General features: G+C 36.3%; 1 protein-coding gene across 1 annotated transcript in view; it reads left to right on the top strand.

Annotated features, from left to right (window-relative positions):
* The window catches only part of UNC5C (unc-5 netrin receptor C), a 416,430-nt gene that overhangs the window by 353,099 nt on the left and 45,405 nt on the right, over nt 1-17,926 (top strand). Inside the window, exons 6-7 of the mRNA XM_024126662.2 lie at nt 205-372; nt 3,328-3,492. Of these exons, the coding sequence (XP_023982430.1) occupies nt 205-372; nt 3,328-3,492 (333 nt within the window). The remainder of the gene's footprint in view (nt 1-204; nt 373-3,327; nt 3,493-17,926) is intronic.

Here is a 17,926-nt window from a genome sequence, read left to right as displayed (position 1 = left end):
ACTCAATTTCATTTCTTTTTATGCCTGAGTAATATTCCATTGTATATATGTGTGAAATGATATCCAGGGTCTCTTATAGCTTTGAAGTTTTCGATTTTTTTACGGTCACTTGGGATACAACTTTTATGTGTTGTGTGTGGTTTGTGTGTCTCTGTGTGTATGCACATATGTTTAATTCACATTTTATTTTTTATCTCTTTCCAGTAAACGGTGGCTGGTCTACCTGGACAGAGTGGTCTGTGTGTAATAGCCGCTGTGGACGAGGGTATCAGAAGCGCACAAGGACCTGCACCAACCCAGCCCCACTCAATGGTGGTGCCTTCTGTGAAGGGCAGAGTGTGCAGAAAATAGCCTGCACCACGTTATGCCCAGGTAAGCAAACCAGCGCTCTCATTCCAAATGTCTCCTCCCATTCTAGAAATAAGTTTTAGGGTATATATACAAATCTTTATTCTTTTTTTTTTTTTGGCTGTGTTGGGTCTTTGTTGCTGCTCACGGGCTTTTTCTAGTTGCAACGAGCGGGGGCTACTCTTCATTGTGGTGCGCAGGCTTCTCATTGCGGTGGCATCTCTTGTTGCAGAGCACAGGCTCTAGGCATGCGGGCTTCACTAGTTGCAGCACACGGGCTCAGTAGTTGTGGCTCACAGGCTCCAGACGCGCAGGCTCAGTAGGTGTGGTGTACGGGCTTAGTTGCTCCGCAGCATGTGGGATCTTCCCGGACCGGGGCTCGAACCCGTGTCCCCTGCGGATTCTTAACCACTGTGCCACTAGGGAAGTCCCAGAAAGCTTTATTCTTCACTGGAGTGTGTGGTAAGCATTATTTAAATCCATCATCCCATTCAGTGCTTATATTGCTGGGACCTCAAGTCTTTTCCCCCAAAAGAGTACTTAACTTTATTACCCTAACATACAAAATAGTATAAAACAAGAGATTAAACACACATGAACATAATCCCTGTCTATTAGTCAACAAAACTGTTGGAGCCGAGATTGCAGGATCTGTAATTCAAGGCATTTGAGCAGCATTGAAAGCCACACATTTAGGATAACAACCCTTGATCTCCAGAAAGCCATGGACATTAATTGGAACTGAAATTTAGAAAATGTTTTAGGTGAAGTACTTGATATTTGGTGTCAGTTTCTGGGCAAAGGCAAATGAAACATCTGGAATGAATTAAAAGGAAGTCTAAGCTTTGTGACACATGAGCTAATGGATTTTGAAAATACAGTGCAGTCAGCTATTATCTGTACATGTTGGTCACCTATTTTTGAGTTATTTGCAGTGGTACCTATAGCAAGATTGCATCCCTTTGCCTCTGAACATCTTTCTGTGCTATCTTATATTGTCCCAAGCTCTTATCCTTTGCTAAATTGAAGTTAATATTTGCCAAAACCAAAACCCACTAAAATTTCCAATTATACAATATATTTAAAAAAATTAAGCTAAAATTATTTTGAAATAACCCATAAATTTATTGTCTTCCATTGGGGTAGCTATTATATTGTCACTTTCATTATTTAGATACAAAGACTACTTACTTCCCTTTATTGTGCCTAACTTTTGTCAGGTTCATCCTTTTAGTAGAACTTTCTCAGAGATGGGTTGGAGAAGTGAACTGGAGAGAAAACCATAGTATAAATTTTATATTCCTGTTTTCATTTCCGAATATCAAAACAGTATCCCACACTGAACCCTTTGAGAGCTTTTATTTACGAAACAAACTTTGACACTTAGCTAGGCTAAGAATTTCAGTATTTTCTCTTGTATGCTCCTATATTTAGTCTACATAATGACTCCCACAATTAGAAATACACTGAGAATTTAGTTGAAATAGAAATGTGTGTTTGTATATGTACTTTGGGATGGTTTAGGTCAAAGCAAATGTTTTTTCTTCAGATAGCTGGGAGTTGCTTATATAGCTAACTGTACAATTGAAATATTAATACTTTCATCATTTTTTCATGTGGGCATATTTATATCTCTATACATAATATGCATAATACATATAGTTACACAATAATTTGCATATGAAATCACACAGATTTCCCAGACTATGTAGATTATTAAAATTGATCTAATTTCTGTCGATATGTGTACACAATGTACACATCATGTGTACATTGCATGTTCAATAAATGATCTTTGCGATTGTCTTACATTGAATCCTAGATGATTATTTATGTATTTCAGGGAAGTTTTTAAAAATTTAACTCTTAATATTTTTCTCTTATTTATGTAAGAACCTTTAAAGAATGTACTAGAGTACTTAAGTTGTGTGTTTTAAAAATAGATATCTTAGGGCTTCCCTGGTGGCGCAGTGGTTGAGAGTCCACCTGCCGATGCAGGGGACACGGGTTCGTGCCCCGGTCTGGGAAGATCCCACATGCCGTGGAGCGGCTGGGCCCGTGAGCCATGGCCGCTGAGCCTGTGCGTCCAGAGCCTGTGCTCCGCAAAGGGAGAGGCCACAGCAATGAGAGGCCTGCATACAGCAAAAAAAAAAAAAAAAAAAAAAAGAAAACAAACAAACAAAAATAAATAAAATAGATATCTTAGCTCTTTATCACTGAATTTTACTAACAAGTCAAGCACAAAAATTAAGAAGAAAGTGAATCTATTCTAAATGACTGAATCACAGGAAAAAATTAGGAATGTGCTTAAATATTATTTAAAATAAAAGTAGCAACATATATCATCAAATAATGGAACGAAATCATCAAATAATAAATGAAAAATAATATAGTCTTTTCAAGAAGTCATTGCAGACGATGTTAGAATCAAGCAGCATGGATGAAAAAATAAAAAGAGTGTATAGGCTGTAGATGAGGGGTGCAGGTAGGTGGGTAGATGGACGGATGGATGGATGGATGGATTTCTTCCACACTCTACCAGCCTCTTCTCCTGAACCCCACAGAGGTTTATTTGCACTACCCACATTACATTATGCAGGAAGGAATCTTGGATCCAAAAAGAGGTTCCCTAATTTTCAATCCAAAATCCAGACTTTTCCCCTTTAATAGAGAAAGGGTCACCACCAGGATTTACTTTTATGCAGCCCCTGGTGACAGCTTTGGTTTCTGTGTGGCCCATTAAGCTTCCATTTGCTTGGTCAGTGAAGAAACAGTCACACGCCTCGTAAGGGAAGTTCGAAGAGCCCACACAGTATCTGTAGAGCATGCACCGCTTCAGCAGTTAAACTGAATGCAGTGTCCCTCGGGGGGCATTTTCTTCCGTGTTTGGTGGTGTTTTGTTTCTGCTTGCGCTCTGCTCCTCTCTGCCCTCAAAAAGCTCCTTCTCCCTTTGACCCCATGCTGGTTTTTGTGTGGCAGTGGATGGCAGGTGGACCTCATGGAGCAAGTGGTCGACGTGTGGGACCGAGTGCACGCACTGGCGCAGGAGGGAGTGCACGGCACCAGCCCCCAAGAACGGAGGCAAGGACTGCGACGGCCTCGTCTTGCAGTCCAAGAACTGCACGGATGGTCTGTGCATGCAGAGTAAGTCTGTTTGAGCAAATGACAGACACTGGGGAGGCCTGGGGTTTAACCATTTGGATTTCTTTAAAGGAAATATCAAAAAATAAAAATTTCTTAAACAAAAATGCAATACTCTACCAATATCATGGGTCTCTGTCAAAATTGAAAAACATGAATCTCCCAGAACCCAGAATGAAAAATAACTGTATCCAGTTAACAAATGACACACACAGTATTGCTTTCCCATGAGCAAAAAGGGATTTAGTTGTTTCCATGGAGGGGCTGTCAGTCTTTTCAGGGCAGGGAAGTGCTACTCAGTTTTATTATAGTGCACAAAAGGGCACCCTAAACTCCTCTTAGAGTCCCATGACTTCCAAAATTAAGCTATTTATTTCTAATTCATGGCTGTTACTGAACCAGTGTCCATGAAATTTAAAATATATGTATAAGGACAGGAAATATTTCTGCAAGTAGATTTACCAGTTTACAAGTGTTTAGTGTGAACATCTTCACAACACCTTGAAAATGCTGGGTTTGTATTAGAAATTATAACATTTATCTAAAGGGACTAATGTTTATAAAACATAAATTTTATAAAATGGGTGTAGAAGATTGGCTCAAGAATATTATAGGTGCTATAAGCTAAATGTTCCACATTTTTCATGGCTTTTTTCCTTAGATTTTCTTAATGAGATGGTAGTTTGATTTCCATATTTGCAGACTCTCCCTCCTCTATTGAGGAGCCCTTAGATGTACAAACTTTACCATCCCTTTTATGACCATGAATTAAGGTACTAAGAATTGTTCTGAAATCACACCTGTAACAGATGAATAGATCAAACAGTGTGCTGTCTTTGGATCTGAACTAATGGCGGCCAAATGTTGACATTTCTTATAACACATTACAGATTGCTTGTGGAATATAAGCAACCAGATGTATTTGTATGGAAGTATTTGTATTTGTCATTTAAGAATAAGATATTTTATTTTCAGCACATTTATGAAATTCTGTTTACTTTCCAGAGTCTATATACACAGGGACCTTTAAAAAGAAACCTTACTTAAAATACAAATAGGTAATTACATTGCTGACACAGAATAAAAATCCAGTGGGCCTCTTATTTTTCTGTCCACGGTACGTGGTATTCTTTGAGAACAGACTGCAGCTGGGTGTAAAGCACAGCTTCTGGTTGTGATTTGGGAGCAACTACTGTGCATCTAAGTTTGTACCAGAAACACGGAATGAAAAGAATACAGCTCTTTTACTAACCATTTATCCAGAGATCCAGGGTGTGTTCCTCTTGGTGTTAGTCTGAGTTGAGGATTAAAATGAAAACATACCATACACAAGTTATTTTTTAACATTTTTATAATTTAGTATTCTTTTAGTGCTGAACCAATTGATTCATGTGATTGAAAGTAGCAATATTTGAAGTTTCTCTCTCTCACTCCCTTTCTCAATATTATACTTTTCAACTTTGGGTGATTTAATGCCTACTGTTTCTATTGTGCATATTTTAAAATTCCTAAAGCGACGTATTTAACAAGGAGTACAAAGCTGCATGATGGAACTTTGAGCCTTTTATTAGTTACACAAATGACACATTATAAATTATGACATTTGTCAAATACAAGCATGAAATATTCAAGTTAAGACTTTCACTAGCATCCCCTTAGCATCTAGCTGATTTCTTACAGCATTAATAGAATTTTTTCTAATGATTGGATGTTTACCAATAATGATGGCATGAGGTGTGTGTAAGTAAGGAAGGGAAATGAGGCTACAAGAGGTGTTACTTGTTGTTTGTTTTTGTTTGTTTCTTTATCAAGTCTCCTATTAGCCTGGAACATTTGGGTGTTTGAACCAATTAGTTAAAAAGCAGTTTCCTTTCATAATTCTGATTTGCTGTAGTAACAGGCTCTACTAGGTCAATAAACTCTTTCATCTGCCCTGCTGTATCTACTCTAGTGCAAAAGAGAACTGTAGTTTGTGCTAGTATTGATTTCCTCAGTGATAAAAACCTCAGATACTGTTGCGATGAATAATTATAGTATTTTACAGTGAAAGCTATAGTTTCTGTTTACCAGTAAGCTGGGTGTTTCTGGCATAGCATTGCTGACAAAGCTTTGCAAAGAAATGATAATGTTCTTTGTCCTTATTTTGGAAAACAAAAGGCTTTTTGATAGTGTAAGTACCAAGCTTGTAAGAGGGACATGGTCTGCATTAAGAAAAAGAATGGGAGTAGAAAAGACAGCTAGAAACTTGCAGTTGACAATTAGGAGTTATCATTTAATGTTTATTTACTTTAGGAAAATTAGTGTCTTCAATGCACTGATAATATTGCAATACTGATAAAGAGCTATTTATCTCAAAATAAAGCTAGCCTACTTACCATTGAACTGGGGAGTCAGTACAACCTCTGAATCTACTCAAAATTGTCTACAAATGATTTGGATATAAATGTAGATATACTGCTAGGAAGGAGAAATTTGGAGTTCATAATGGATGTCAGTAGAATTCAGAGTTACCTAGATAACATAGTGTAGTATATTTTAAAAGTCAGATTGGTACTTAAGAGCAATACAATGTGAAATATATAGAAAATATTGCTGTCAGTGTTAACTAATTTGTTCAAAACAATATTCAGACATATTTCTTTCTTAGCCATTTCTCTCATTATAAATACCTTTGACTCAAAATATGTAGAAATATTGGATAAAGTGTTTAAACTTAAAAGACATACACACATTTGGAGTGTGTGTGTGTGTGAGTGTGAGTGTGTGTGTGTGAGAGAGAGAGAGAGAGAGGGCATATCAAGTTCAAAAGAAAGAGAAATCCTCAAGTGGCAGAAATGAAGTAGGAACTCAAATCTAGAGAAGTATACCTCTATGAGTGGACACCAGAATAACCAAGAGGAGCATTAGACATGGATGTAAGCCCTAGGGATTAGGCTTTAGGATTTCAGTTCTGAGGCTGAGAGTTGAAAGCCAGAACCTTGAATAAAACTGGGTCTCATAAATGGCTGCTCTCACCATGAAAAATAACTAGAATTTTTTTACCCATCAGCCCAGCGAAGCTATAGGAAAATTCATGGTAGAGAAAAGAAAAATGAAGTCTTCACTTAAACCTGTGATGAAACCACACTCCGACACCCAGTTCTGGGTATGGAGTCTAAGATACAATACAGGGAACAAAAAGCAAAGTATGTGAAGTTTATAAAGTTAGTAAAACTGGGGTACCAGCAGAAGTGAACAGCAAGCCATTTTCTAGAGTTCTTTTCACAACCCAAGTGCATTGGTCTATGATAAAAATAGCCCACTCCTGAAAATGAATTTACAAAATAAAGTTTTATATCACCCAAGGGAATAGTCTGCTGTAAGAGAGAGTTGGCAACATAATAAATTGGTTAGTACTTTAATAACATGGACTCCTACAGCAATCTGAGTGAGGCTATAAAATAAATTTTAAAAAGACAAACTATTTTTAAAAGGAATATAAGCGCAAATGAAAGAAAAGAATATTATAAAGAGGACAGACAGATTTGGGGAAAAATCAAATGGAATGTGATCCATTGAAAGTTAGAACTCAATGGAAAATTAAACATCAGATCAGATCAGAGACAGCTTTAGATAAAGCTGAAAAGAAAATTGGTAAACTGGAATGTAGATCTCATGAAGCTTTTCAGAATACAAGGAGGAAAGATAAAATGAGTGATTATATAAAAGGTAGGTTAAAACACATGGAAGATAGAATGAAAAGTCCCACATTTATTATTCAAGAGAGCAAAATTTAAAGTTTTTGAGATAATCAAGATAGAGCTTACTACTCACAAATTCTCAATGAATAAACTACTAAAAATATGAAAATCGATTCTTTAAAAAATTGAGGGACCAGTTTAAGGGGCAGTTAAAAATAAAATGGAACTAAACTATAGACAGCATTAACACAGAATATGGGAAGGTGTAATCTAAGTTAAATGTTCTAATTTTTGTGTGTTGTTCAGGAAAAGAACAGTAATACTACTTGTGTTAAGCTTTACTGATTCAAGTGTCCCAATTAAAATGTTAAGACTGACTACACACATAAAGGTTGAATATATAAATTCAAAATAAGATTTTTAAGGGCAGAAAAGGAACAAAAAAGAAAGAAAAAGTATAGTTAAATGAAAACAAATAAGATGGTATATGTTAGAGATTATCATATATCAAGGATAATAATGTAAATGAATTAAATTTACCTGTTAAAGGAAATTCAAAATTATAGGAAAAACCCAGTTTTATATTGTTTATGAGAGACATACTTAAATCACAATTATAGAGAAAGATTGAAAGTTAAGAAATGGAACTTACAGTATAGTTCTACCTTTATTTTAAAATGTCCAGTTAATGGCTTTGACTATCTAATTGGGCCATTCTTAATTCCATTTCCCATTTTGCCTAAGTAACACATATTAGAGATTGGTTTTGCTCATAGTTTTAATTTAGATACTTTTTTTCTTAGACTTTATAGTTTTTAGAATGTTTAATTTTTTGGATAATTAAAAGTTTTCTAAATTGTTTACCAAATTTTTTGTGTAAGACATCTTAAAAATACAGATATTTCCTCAATGCTAACTGAAGTTTTTAACCAAACGACTTCAAGGTTATTTATTTACAAAATTATTCAATATTTTAAAGATATAATAATGCTAAATGTTAGCAAATGTGCACTAAAGTAGAATCTCTTGTATTTTGCAAATGGGAACACAAATTTTTATGATTATTTGGGGAAGCAGTTTGACAGTATGAGTTAAGAGCTTTAAAATTATTCCTCTCCTTTGATACAGGAATCCTATATCAGTGAATAAGTTTTAAGTAATTAATATGAATACCTAAAATATATGTGCCAAATACGTTCATATTCTTTGTAGTTTATTGTAAAAAATGCAAAACACAAAAGTCCAATACTAGAACAATGATTAAGTAATAAATGGTATTTCCATAAGGTGGAATATCATATAGCCACTAAAATATTTATGGTGGTTTAACATGGAAAAGCAGAATATGGATTTATGTATGCCTTCAGTCATAACTATATAAAAGTAAGCTTAGGAAAAAGATGAATGAAATTTATTTATTTATGCGAGTGAGATTACAGGTAATTTTTTTCTTTTTCAATATTCTTTGTATTTTCAATATTCTTTATATTTAGTATTTCATTATGCTTATAATTGTAAATGACTTTTTAAAAAGGAGTGTTGAGTATTGGCTAGAACAACTGCATGATCTTGGAAACAGGAGTCTCATTTCGTTATTTGAGATGTAGCAGTATCACTGATCTGTCCTGGGAATTTGGGCACACATTGATTCAAATTAGATTAGATTTAGATTAGGTTACATAAAAAGTATTTGCATAAAATACTTGTATAAAATCCTAGTTGTATAGAATCCTTGGTGGCCAGAGTTACTTATAGCCAGTAAACCAAGTACATATATAAAAGGATTGTGAAGACATGGGGATTTGGAACTGAATTACAGCTTTGCATTATTTCCCAGTTGCTTATCATATACATATCACTCTGTCCTTGCAACCATACTTATTCTTAAACTCTTTAGTAAATTGGATTCATTATGTGATGCTATATAATTTCATTTGTGAAAAAAGGTCATGGTCTTTAAGCAATTTCAGAAGCTCCACTAAATTTTTAAGCTGTCCAAACACATTAGTTATTGAAGTATAACATATATCATGTGTATATTACAGTGGGTATATCCTCAGTGGTCTGGAGAAGTAGTTCTTACACTGGAGACACCACTTTCAAATTAAGAACTTCCAGGAATTGGTGTTATTTCACTAGAATGCATTATTAAAGGATAATTAAAAACTGTTAAGAGTCACTTAATATACCAGAAAGAAGTTGGGCATTATTGGTTTATAAGCACATTTTTAATTAGAAAACAGAATTTAATATTGGAGTTCTTAGGTATGCTAAGAGATATGGATTGCATTGAACAAGAAAGGGTAGATGACTTGGAGTGTTTTTCGCTACTGAAAATAAGCACACATGTCTGATATCTCGGATACAAGAAAGTTAACATTAATAATAGATAAGATCGTTTTTTACTTAACAATACTATAGAATAGTGTATCTTATTCGGAAGGCAGTAATGGAAGGTCTCTTGTGCTGTGGACCCATTTAGGTTTCTTTATATCATCTCTAAGATTATATGAAAGTAGCTCCAGGTCCTGCCATGTGGTTTTGAAATAGGATTTGCATAAAATGGTTTTGGGGAGAAAGAGAGCGGACACACTAGACACAGAGGGAAAGAGGTGCAAGAGCACAAAAAAAAGCACTTAATACAATCCCCCAAACTGCTAAGCCAATAAGCGTATTTACCATTTATGTTGAAATACAATTGTATTACCAAGACCTGATAACTTTTAACTTTTATAATCTTTATAATGAATTTGTAGTAAGATCTGCTCTGTTATGGTTGGCATATAATGGTTTAATCCATGCTTACCTCTTCCTTTTGAAAATAGCAACCTAAGGACTAGATATGTGGTTTGGTCCAGAAATGGTACATCATATATACTTATGAATACACTCAAGTAGATTATTACGTTACCGCAGCTATTCCTACAGACTTTGGTTTTTAATCCCATTTGAAGATTGGAGTCTCACATAGAGATATGTAAGAGTTCAAATCTGAATGCAGAATTATTCCTTCTTGCTGAAGAGGGTTTATGCCGCAGTAGACAAATTAGAAATTGCAATTCACAAACAAGAACTGCCTAGAATTGTGTGTGCATCAGTGAACTTCCTGACTTTGGGAAATTCAAATGTTATGCAGTCTGCAAATTTAGCACTTTCTACTCATTAAAAAATTTACATGTCACCCTGCTCTTCCATTAATTCTCACTTACAGAGGAAGTGGCAGAACTCTGTGTGTGAATTGTAGTCTGGACACACTGCATACCAGGGCCCCCAGAATCCCAGGTGCATTTAATGTGAGGAAATAATTTACTTTACAGATAGGCTGCTCTTCACTTTAGCATGATGTGTGTATTATCACCGCCATGGTAGGCGTTTGAGAAGGCGCTAGTCAGTTTCCAGTGACATTCTTGTCAACACAGCAGTTTGATAGGAAAGCATAATTGTGAGTGTCAGACAGTGAGTGCTTTTATCTATAGTTTGGAAGAAGTTGATGTCATAGCTGTGTTTGTATAGTCCTTGATATGCATAGTGTCCCAGCTGGCAAATAAATATTCTGTCCGTGGACTGGCTGCCCAACACAGTGCTCTGCTGTCTCCGGTATAATGAGTGTGGTTTACTTTTTCATGTTTTCCTTTCTGGTAAAGCATTTTCCTGATTTTGAAAGCAGGGATGTGGTTAGGAACTTTAGCCCACAGAAACCTGCTGAACACCTAGGGAGCCCCAAACAGACTGGTGTGAGAGGACAAATGCAAAGCCTTCATCTTCCAGGATGCAAAGTAAACTCCGAGGGGATTAAGAAAGGTACCACCTTTCACCACTGCAGCAAAGCTAGGACTCCTTCAAGATCACATAGGGGCAGGGCCAGTGCTTTTGCTTGTTTTCTTTTTGCCTAAAAACCCCAGCAGATAGGGTGATGTATGCTAGGAATTGGCCTCTTTACTTCAGGACTTTTCATCACTTTACTTTTTCTATCAGATGTCTTTAATACTATGGATTTATTTATCACCGCCTTTGGATTTAATAATTTATCCTTTTTCTGAAGGAGCATTGATGGGAATAGAAAATACTGCACTGAAAACGCTTGGGCAGCTGATCTGTGGGTTTGATTTTACTCAACTGTTGGATTAAATTTCAGACATTTATCCGTCACCTTCTGTGGGTCACGAAATAAGGGTTTTATATTTGAGATGTCCATTCCCTGCTGTTCATTTTCAGAAGGGTGTGGTTGTCAATGTTAGGAAGAGGGCTGTGGATCAGTTAGTGAAGCATGGCCCACTGTCCTGTGAAGGCTGGAGCACGAATTACCATGGCAATTTAGATAACCGACATCAGTGATAAGCAAATGTTCTTTTCAATTTTTGTTGTCATGTCCTAGGATTTATGTATTCATTTATTTGGAGTTCCTTAAGCCCTTGTCAATAAATAAACCCTCAGAAGAGTGGTAAATTATAATAAATGACTGCGAGGGTCTTTGACAGACCTGACCTTTGACATCATTAGTGCAGTCCTGATGGGCCGGTTAGATAAGAACCAACCTAAAAGGAAAAAAAAAAAAAAAAAATCTGGTCATGTTTATTTTGAATGGCCCTTGAGGTTTTTAATGAGAACATTTGCATCAGAAGAAATGTAATGGGAATGAGAAAAGTCACATATGTTGGCTTGGTGTAAGGTCACTGGCAAAAAGAAAGACCAAGCAGCCAGGTCAAGGAGAGAGGAAAATCCATGGAGAAGAGAGATTCTTCTAATGCTAGGGTCATAAAAGTGAGGACAGATCTTCTGAAGTGGCCTATTGTACTTCAGATATAGATAGATATTCTAAAACTAACCAAAAGCTTGATGATTTAAAAACATGGACTTTTACAGAACACACTTAATGCTTTTATAAATTAGAATTGAGTTATGTCATATTCAGAATTTATATACTACTCCCCATATGAGATATGAATTCATCATCCATTTTTTTTAATCCTCACAATATAATAAAATCTGTTTCCATGTATTAAGGCCACAGACACGGCTCCATATTGAAATATAATGAGTAACCTTGAAGGCAAGCAGGAATACCGTAAAAAACTCCACCCATCTTCCTTTTGGCTACAAACTTGACAGCTAATCTAAAGACAGAGTTAATTCCAAGACAGCTACATAAAGACTTTCCTTTTATGTCTCTCTTAAATTTGGCTCAATGGTTCTCAAACTCTAGAGAGTGTAAAAATTACTGTATCATATAATATATTTTAGTTTAAAGGAATTGCAGATGTAATTTTAATTTTATTCACTTTCCACCTAATACAATGACTTAAGGCCCCGGCATTAATTGCTTCTAACTCCAGTCTACTATGTTAGATGTGGCGAAACTGAAGCAAAATTGACCTGAGTTCAACTTAATAAAACTCAAAAGGTACCAAAAAAAATCTTACAAACAGAACTTTTGATATCCCCCTAATAATAGCTCTCTCTTGGTAAGGAAGAAACGGAGGCATAAAATTGAAAGAGCCCACCAGCATCCACAAGTTAGTAGAAGAGCCAGTATATGAACCCACATCTGTCTCATTTTGAAATAAGCCTTTTTCCATGTGGGCTCTTAGAGGCTGAAAGCAGGTGGTGATCAGCTTTCATTGCTTTAAAATGTGATTTTCTTCTTATGTGTAGTGTCCCTTCAATTTTTTATGTTTATTCCTTTTTTCCTGTTGGCATCATTTTTGAGGGAAACAATGTTTCTCTTTTAAATATTTACATTTATGGTAGGTTCTGTGCCAAATGCAAAGTGATTATCATACATTGACAACTACATCGTTCTAGTATGGCTCTCCAATTACATTAGAGCAGAGATGCCCAAGTATGGTGCACCTCTGCTTACCCCACACTTGCAACAGAAGACACTGTTTAGAAGTTGTTTTATTTAAGGGCGAAAATCTCTGTTTTAACTTTCTCATGAGTATCAATGATAACATTTCAAATGGAGAGGTTATTTTCTAGTCTAAATAATTAGCATTACCTCATTCAATAACTGAATTGCAAATTAAGCCATGAACATATCAAGCCCTTTTCTATTATTTCCTTGTCTCTCCTCATTTAAATCTGTTCATTAGACAATACGTATAAAAATGACGGGGCTGTAGCCTAAATGCTGGGATCTGCCCCTCGCTTTGCTGTTTCACCAGCTTTGTGATGTGAGGCAAGTCTCTTCATTGCTCTGTGCTCTGGCTCCTCTGTCTGCAAGTACAGAGGGGTTAGAAGAGGGAATTCTGAAAATGATCTATTTTAACTCTAACAGCCTGGGGGTTTGCGAGTTAGTAAGGGCATAGACTTGGTTTTGAGGAATTTAAACCTGGCTAGTGATGCTTGGAAGTTCTAACGTTTCTCACATCGGCATATTTGCTTGATAACTTTTCTATTAAAACACTACTTATGGCATAAAAACAGTTTGCATTATCTTTTAAAAATTTAGTCATAAAATCATCATTTTTTTACTATTGTCTATTATTCGTATTGCATGAAAAGAAAATTTAAAAGACTAGAAATATCTAGTTGGTGTTTATTAGGGAAATGAAGATTTACATATAGTTCCTGGTGTTGTTCCTGCGATTTCCCAAATATAAACCCACCAAACAGGCTATATTCAGACATTGCACAATTAAGAGCCGTGTGCTTAAGGATAACTTGATATTACTTGCTGCTGTATAAAACCAAGGAAGGCTCACCTTCCTTTTTAAGATGCTTGGGATGGGCTCTCAGATGAGAATCTTTTATAGCAGTTGAACATCAGCTGAAAAATATGGGCAAACCCCATCTCTAGTCTAAAGGATGACTTTGTGAAAATTAGGAAAGTCATTCCTTCCTCAAGTCATTTAACTACCATCAGCCGTAACATTGTTACATTAACAATCCAGATCCACAGTCAACACAGCTGTGAACAGGGCCTCCCAGAGCTGGACAGTGCAAAACCTGCACATGTCAGCTTTACTCACAGGAGGATGGAAACCAAATTTGAGTCTCAACACTTTCCTTAACTTTAAAGTATCACTTCCCGTTTTGGGGACTGATTTTCCTCGTCTGAAAAAAAGTTGAACTAGATAATCTCTTAAACGGATGTTTTGAGCAATTATGACATGGCTTAGCATAAGAAGCATTTCACTGACTATTTAAGAACAGCCCACTATTGCTCTGTGTTCCTTCTGTCCACGGGAGGCGACTTTGAAAGTTATCAATGGAGGTACATTTTGTTCCAGACAATTCTTCCATGGCAAGACTGTTCCTCCCATTGCAGGACATTTAGTACCCTTGGCCCTCACTCACTAAATGCCTCAAACAACCCCCTAATCATTATGAGAAGCAAGAACACCTCTTCTGCCCTATTTCCAAACACCCCATTTAGAAGTGGCACCACCTCTGGATGAGAAATCATTTCAGTATCAAGTTGCTCTCTGGCCTTGGAAATTCGCTTCCGAAACATGCCCCTGTATCTTTGCCAGAAGCCACAAAGGCCAGGAATTAACCTCTTTAAAAGGAGAGGGTGGTGGGATAGGGAGGGTGGGAGGGAGGGAGACGCAAGAGGGAAGAGATGTGGGAACATATGTATATGTATAACTGATTCACTTTGTTGTAAAGGAGAAACTAACACACTATTGTAAAACAGTTATACTCCAATAAAGATGTTAAAAAAATTAAAAAATTAAAAATAAAAAAAAAGGAGAGGGTGAAAGAGTAGACAGTACTTAAAAGAGTCCATTTCTCGTGGCTTTTCAGAAAAACTGGGCTCCTTGTCTCTGTCATAACTAGGAATCCTGAAATTCAAACAGATTTCCTACTCATTTTATTGAATAATAGGCTGTGTCAACTCTACTGCTCTTAAGAGCCATTGTCTTAGTGTACTTATAATGTTTATCATAATGATATTGATATGGTTGTGACTTATTGATTGCTTTCAATGTACCAGCACTTTATAAATCTCATTTATCCTTTCCACAACTATATGGAAGTGCATATTCATAATCCCTTACACAGATTAGAAAACTGATGCTTAGAGAAATGAAGTATTTAGTTTGACCGAGCTCTCATAGTTAAGGAACTGACAGGGCTAGGATTCAAACTGAAGTCCATGAGATTGAAAAACTCAGTTTCACTGCCTTGACCAATAGCTGAGGTGCTTTTTCAATCGACCTGCCTTTCAAGTAGTAGGAAAGTTAACTGAAATCCCTAACTTATGAACCAGGCTGTTGATAGTGGCACTAAAAAATTATTTTGCACTGTGTTCTGCCAGAGATGCGATTTTTCATCATCGCTAGGACTGCTCTCAACAGGATCACCTCATTAACTGAAGAAAATGTTCCCTGTGGTTCCGTGAAAGACGGATCAGATGGAGAAGGATAAAAACAAACTCTAGAAAGTGATTCTATATTCCCCTCATTTGGGGGATAGAACAGTAATCCCCTTCTATTCTGATACCCAGCTTCCTAAGTGATGTTTTAGTTGTGTAGTTGCAGAAGTGTTAAAAGGATGGAAAACGTTTTACAGAGTTGCCTTCCAAAACTCTATCAGTGTTTCTTTAACAGAGTAAATGGGGGTGTTGAACCATTGGTGAGTGTACTTAATACCATTCTGTTTTAAATTTTCCCATGTAGGAAAATAAGTGTGGCTAGATGGGTCACTATTAGCTGTGAGAAATAACTAATAGACTTTTTTTTTTTAATTTTAGAGGAACCTCACATGCAGACACTTCATTGAGTATATTGATACACCTATTGACAGACATGTCCCAGGCCGGAGTTTTGTAGAAACCATCCATGAAATCCTGTCACTTCCCTCCCCAAAGTGATCTTTTCAACATCACGTCTGATGACAGGATTTGCATTTCAGTTAGAATAAAATTGAAACGCCTCATGGTGGACCAGCAGGCCTACAAGATCTGGCTGCTGCTTCCCGCTCTGAGCCTACCCCTTCCCTATTTCACTCACTACCATCTGAGTGCTTCGTTTTTATGTCGGGACTTTCGCATCCACTGTCCCTCTTCATGGAACATTGTTCCCTCCAGATCTTTACTTGGCTGATTCTTTCTCCTTGTGCAAGCTTCAGTTTAAATTTCATTTCCACAGAAAATTCTTCCCTGATTCCCTGAGTTGGTCATTCTTTTATCTCCAATCACATTACTTTTTAAAAAATTTTCCAAGAGGACTTTTTCAGCATTTGAGATGATCTTGATAATTTTGTTTACTTGTTTATTTTCTGTTAAACAAGAATGAAAGCAGTGACTTTTCCCATCTTGTTTGTCATTGTACCCCTATGCCTAAAATAGAACCCAGCATATAGTGATAGGGTTCAAGAGTATTTGTTAGGTGAATGAATGAACGAATGAATAGATTCCAGTTCTGTGCCTGGAAATATAAGTCTCAGATAAATTACCACAAGGCACAAAAGTATTTATTGAGCAGTCCAGATCTACAGAAACATGGGAAAGTAGAGATTATAAATTTCCTTTTTATTATTCCTTGGTCTGCCTGTCAAGAACAGGGATTCTGTTGGGTAGTAGAGATGAAAGCCAAGGAAAACCCAGAACTGCTTCACAGGGTGAAATTTCAGACCTATCTCTCTGGAGATAGGCTTCTACCTTTATAAGATACAGCTCTTCTGCTTACTCCAGCAGGCCCACCCTGATTCTTATCAAAATTTTCAGGGTGAACATCAGACCACCCCCAGATACCCTATTTTATGCTTGTTTCTGGGCCCTCTCACCTGCAAAGGAAAAAAAAAAGAAGAAAAATCTTCTGACATCCCTCCACTTAAAATCACCCCTATAACAATGACATCACTTATCTGGTCCCCTGTCCTAGCAGTGAAATTATATTGTCTTAAGTCTTTGGGTTTCAAAAATAACCTTTTTTCTTGTGCCCGTGTATGTCCCAGATGTCCTTTTATTGAGTTCACAGAATACAAATGGAAAAAGTTTATTACCAGACAGAAGTGTTTAAAAATGAAAATCAAACCTAATACATGGACTGAGAACTGGAATAAGAAATATAATATTTATAAAACTGAGTAGGAGGTTGCAATCCTTGCTCTAAAATAAAGCATTAAAAATTAATTGAGAGCAAACCTGTCTGTGCTACAGCAAACCTCTCTTTCATTAAGGTAGCGCTGCATGTTTCTCCTGAATTAGTTCCCCAAAATAGGTAAATAGCTTGTAAGAACTGCGTGTTCAGCAAATTACGGAAGATCTACATAAGGCACGATTTAGAGTTACCTTTAGAGTTAAAGCATTAGAGGCCTTTAATTTTGAACCAATTAATTGTGATTCTTGCAGTTTCTCTACATTTTTTGCCCTCGAGTATTACTCGGAAAGTTTCATTCACACGGTTCTTATTCATCTTCATTCCATTAATCCAAATGGTGCTGTGTCATTTGATTAATTCATACGTTACAGAATGTTAAATATTAGGAAACTGTGGGTGCTAGCTATGTGATACTTTAAATTTTTCCACAGATTTTCATTTCAAAAAGTTTATGTTCCACGTTTTAAAAATGTTTTCTCCCAATCTTCTACTTCACATTATTGCTATTATTTATTGTTATTATCATCACCACCATCATCAGTTTCCTCCTTGGAATACACTACAAAGAAAGAAGAATAAAACTGCTAGTGTTATTTCTGCATTTACTGTTGGGATGAGGTTTTTATTTTGCCCAATTTACACTATTCCTCTGAAGCCCTAAAATAAACAACCTTATAACCTCTAGGCCCTATTGATTTTTGAATGATT

The sequence above is a fragment of the Physeter macrocephalus genome, chromosome 7 (genome assembly GCF_002837175.3).
Source record: "Physeter macrocephalus isolate SW-GA chromosome 7, ASM283717v5, whole genome shotgun sequence".
Lineage (NCBI taxonomy): Eukaryota > Metazoa > Chordata > Mammalia > Artiodactyla > Physeteridae > Physeter > Physeter macrocephalus.
The sequence above is the reverse complement of the archived record's forward strand: the minus strand, read 5'-3'. Positions and strand labels throughout refer to the sequence as shown.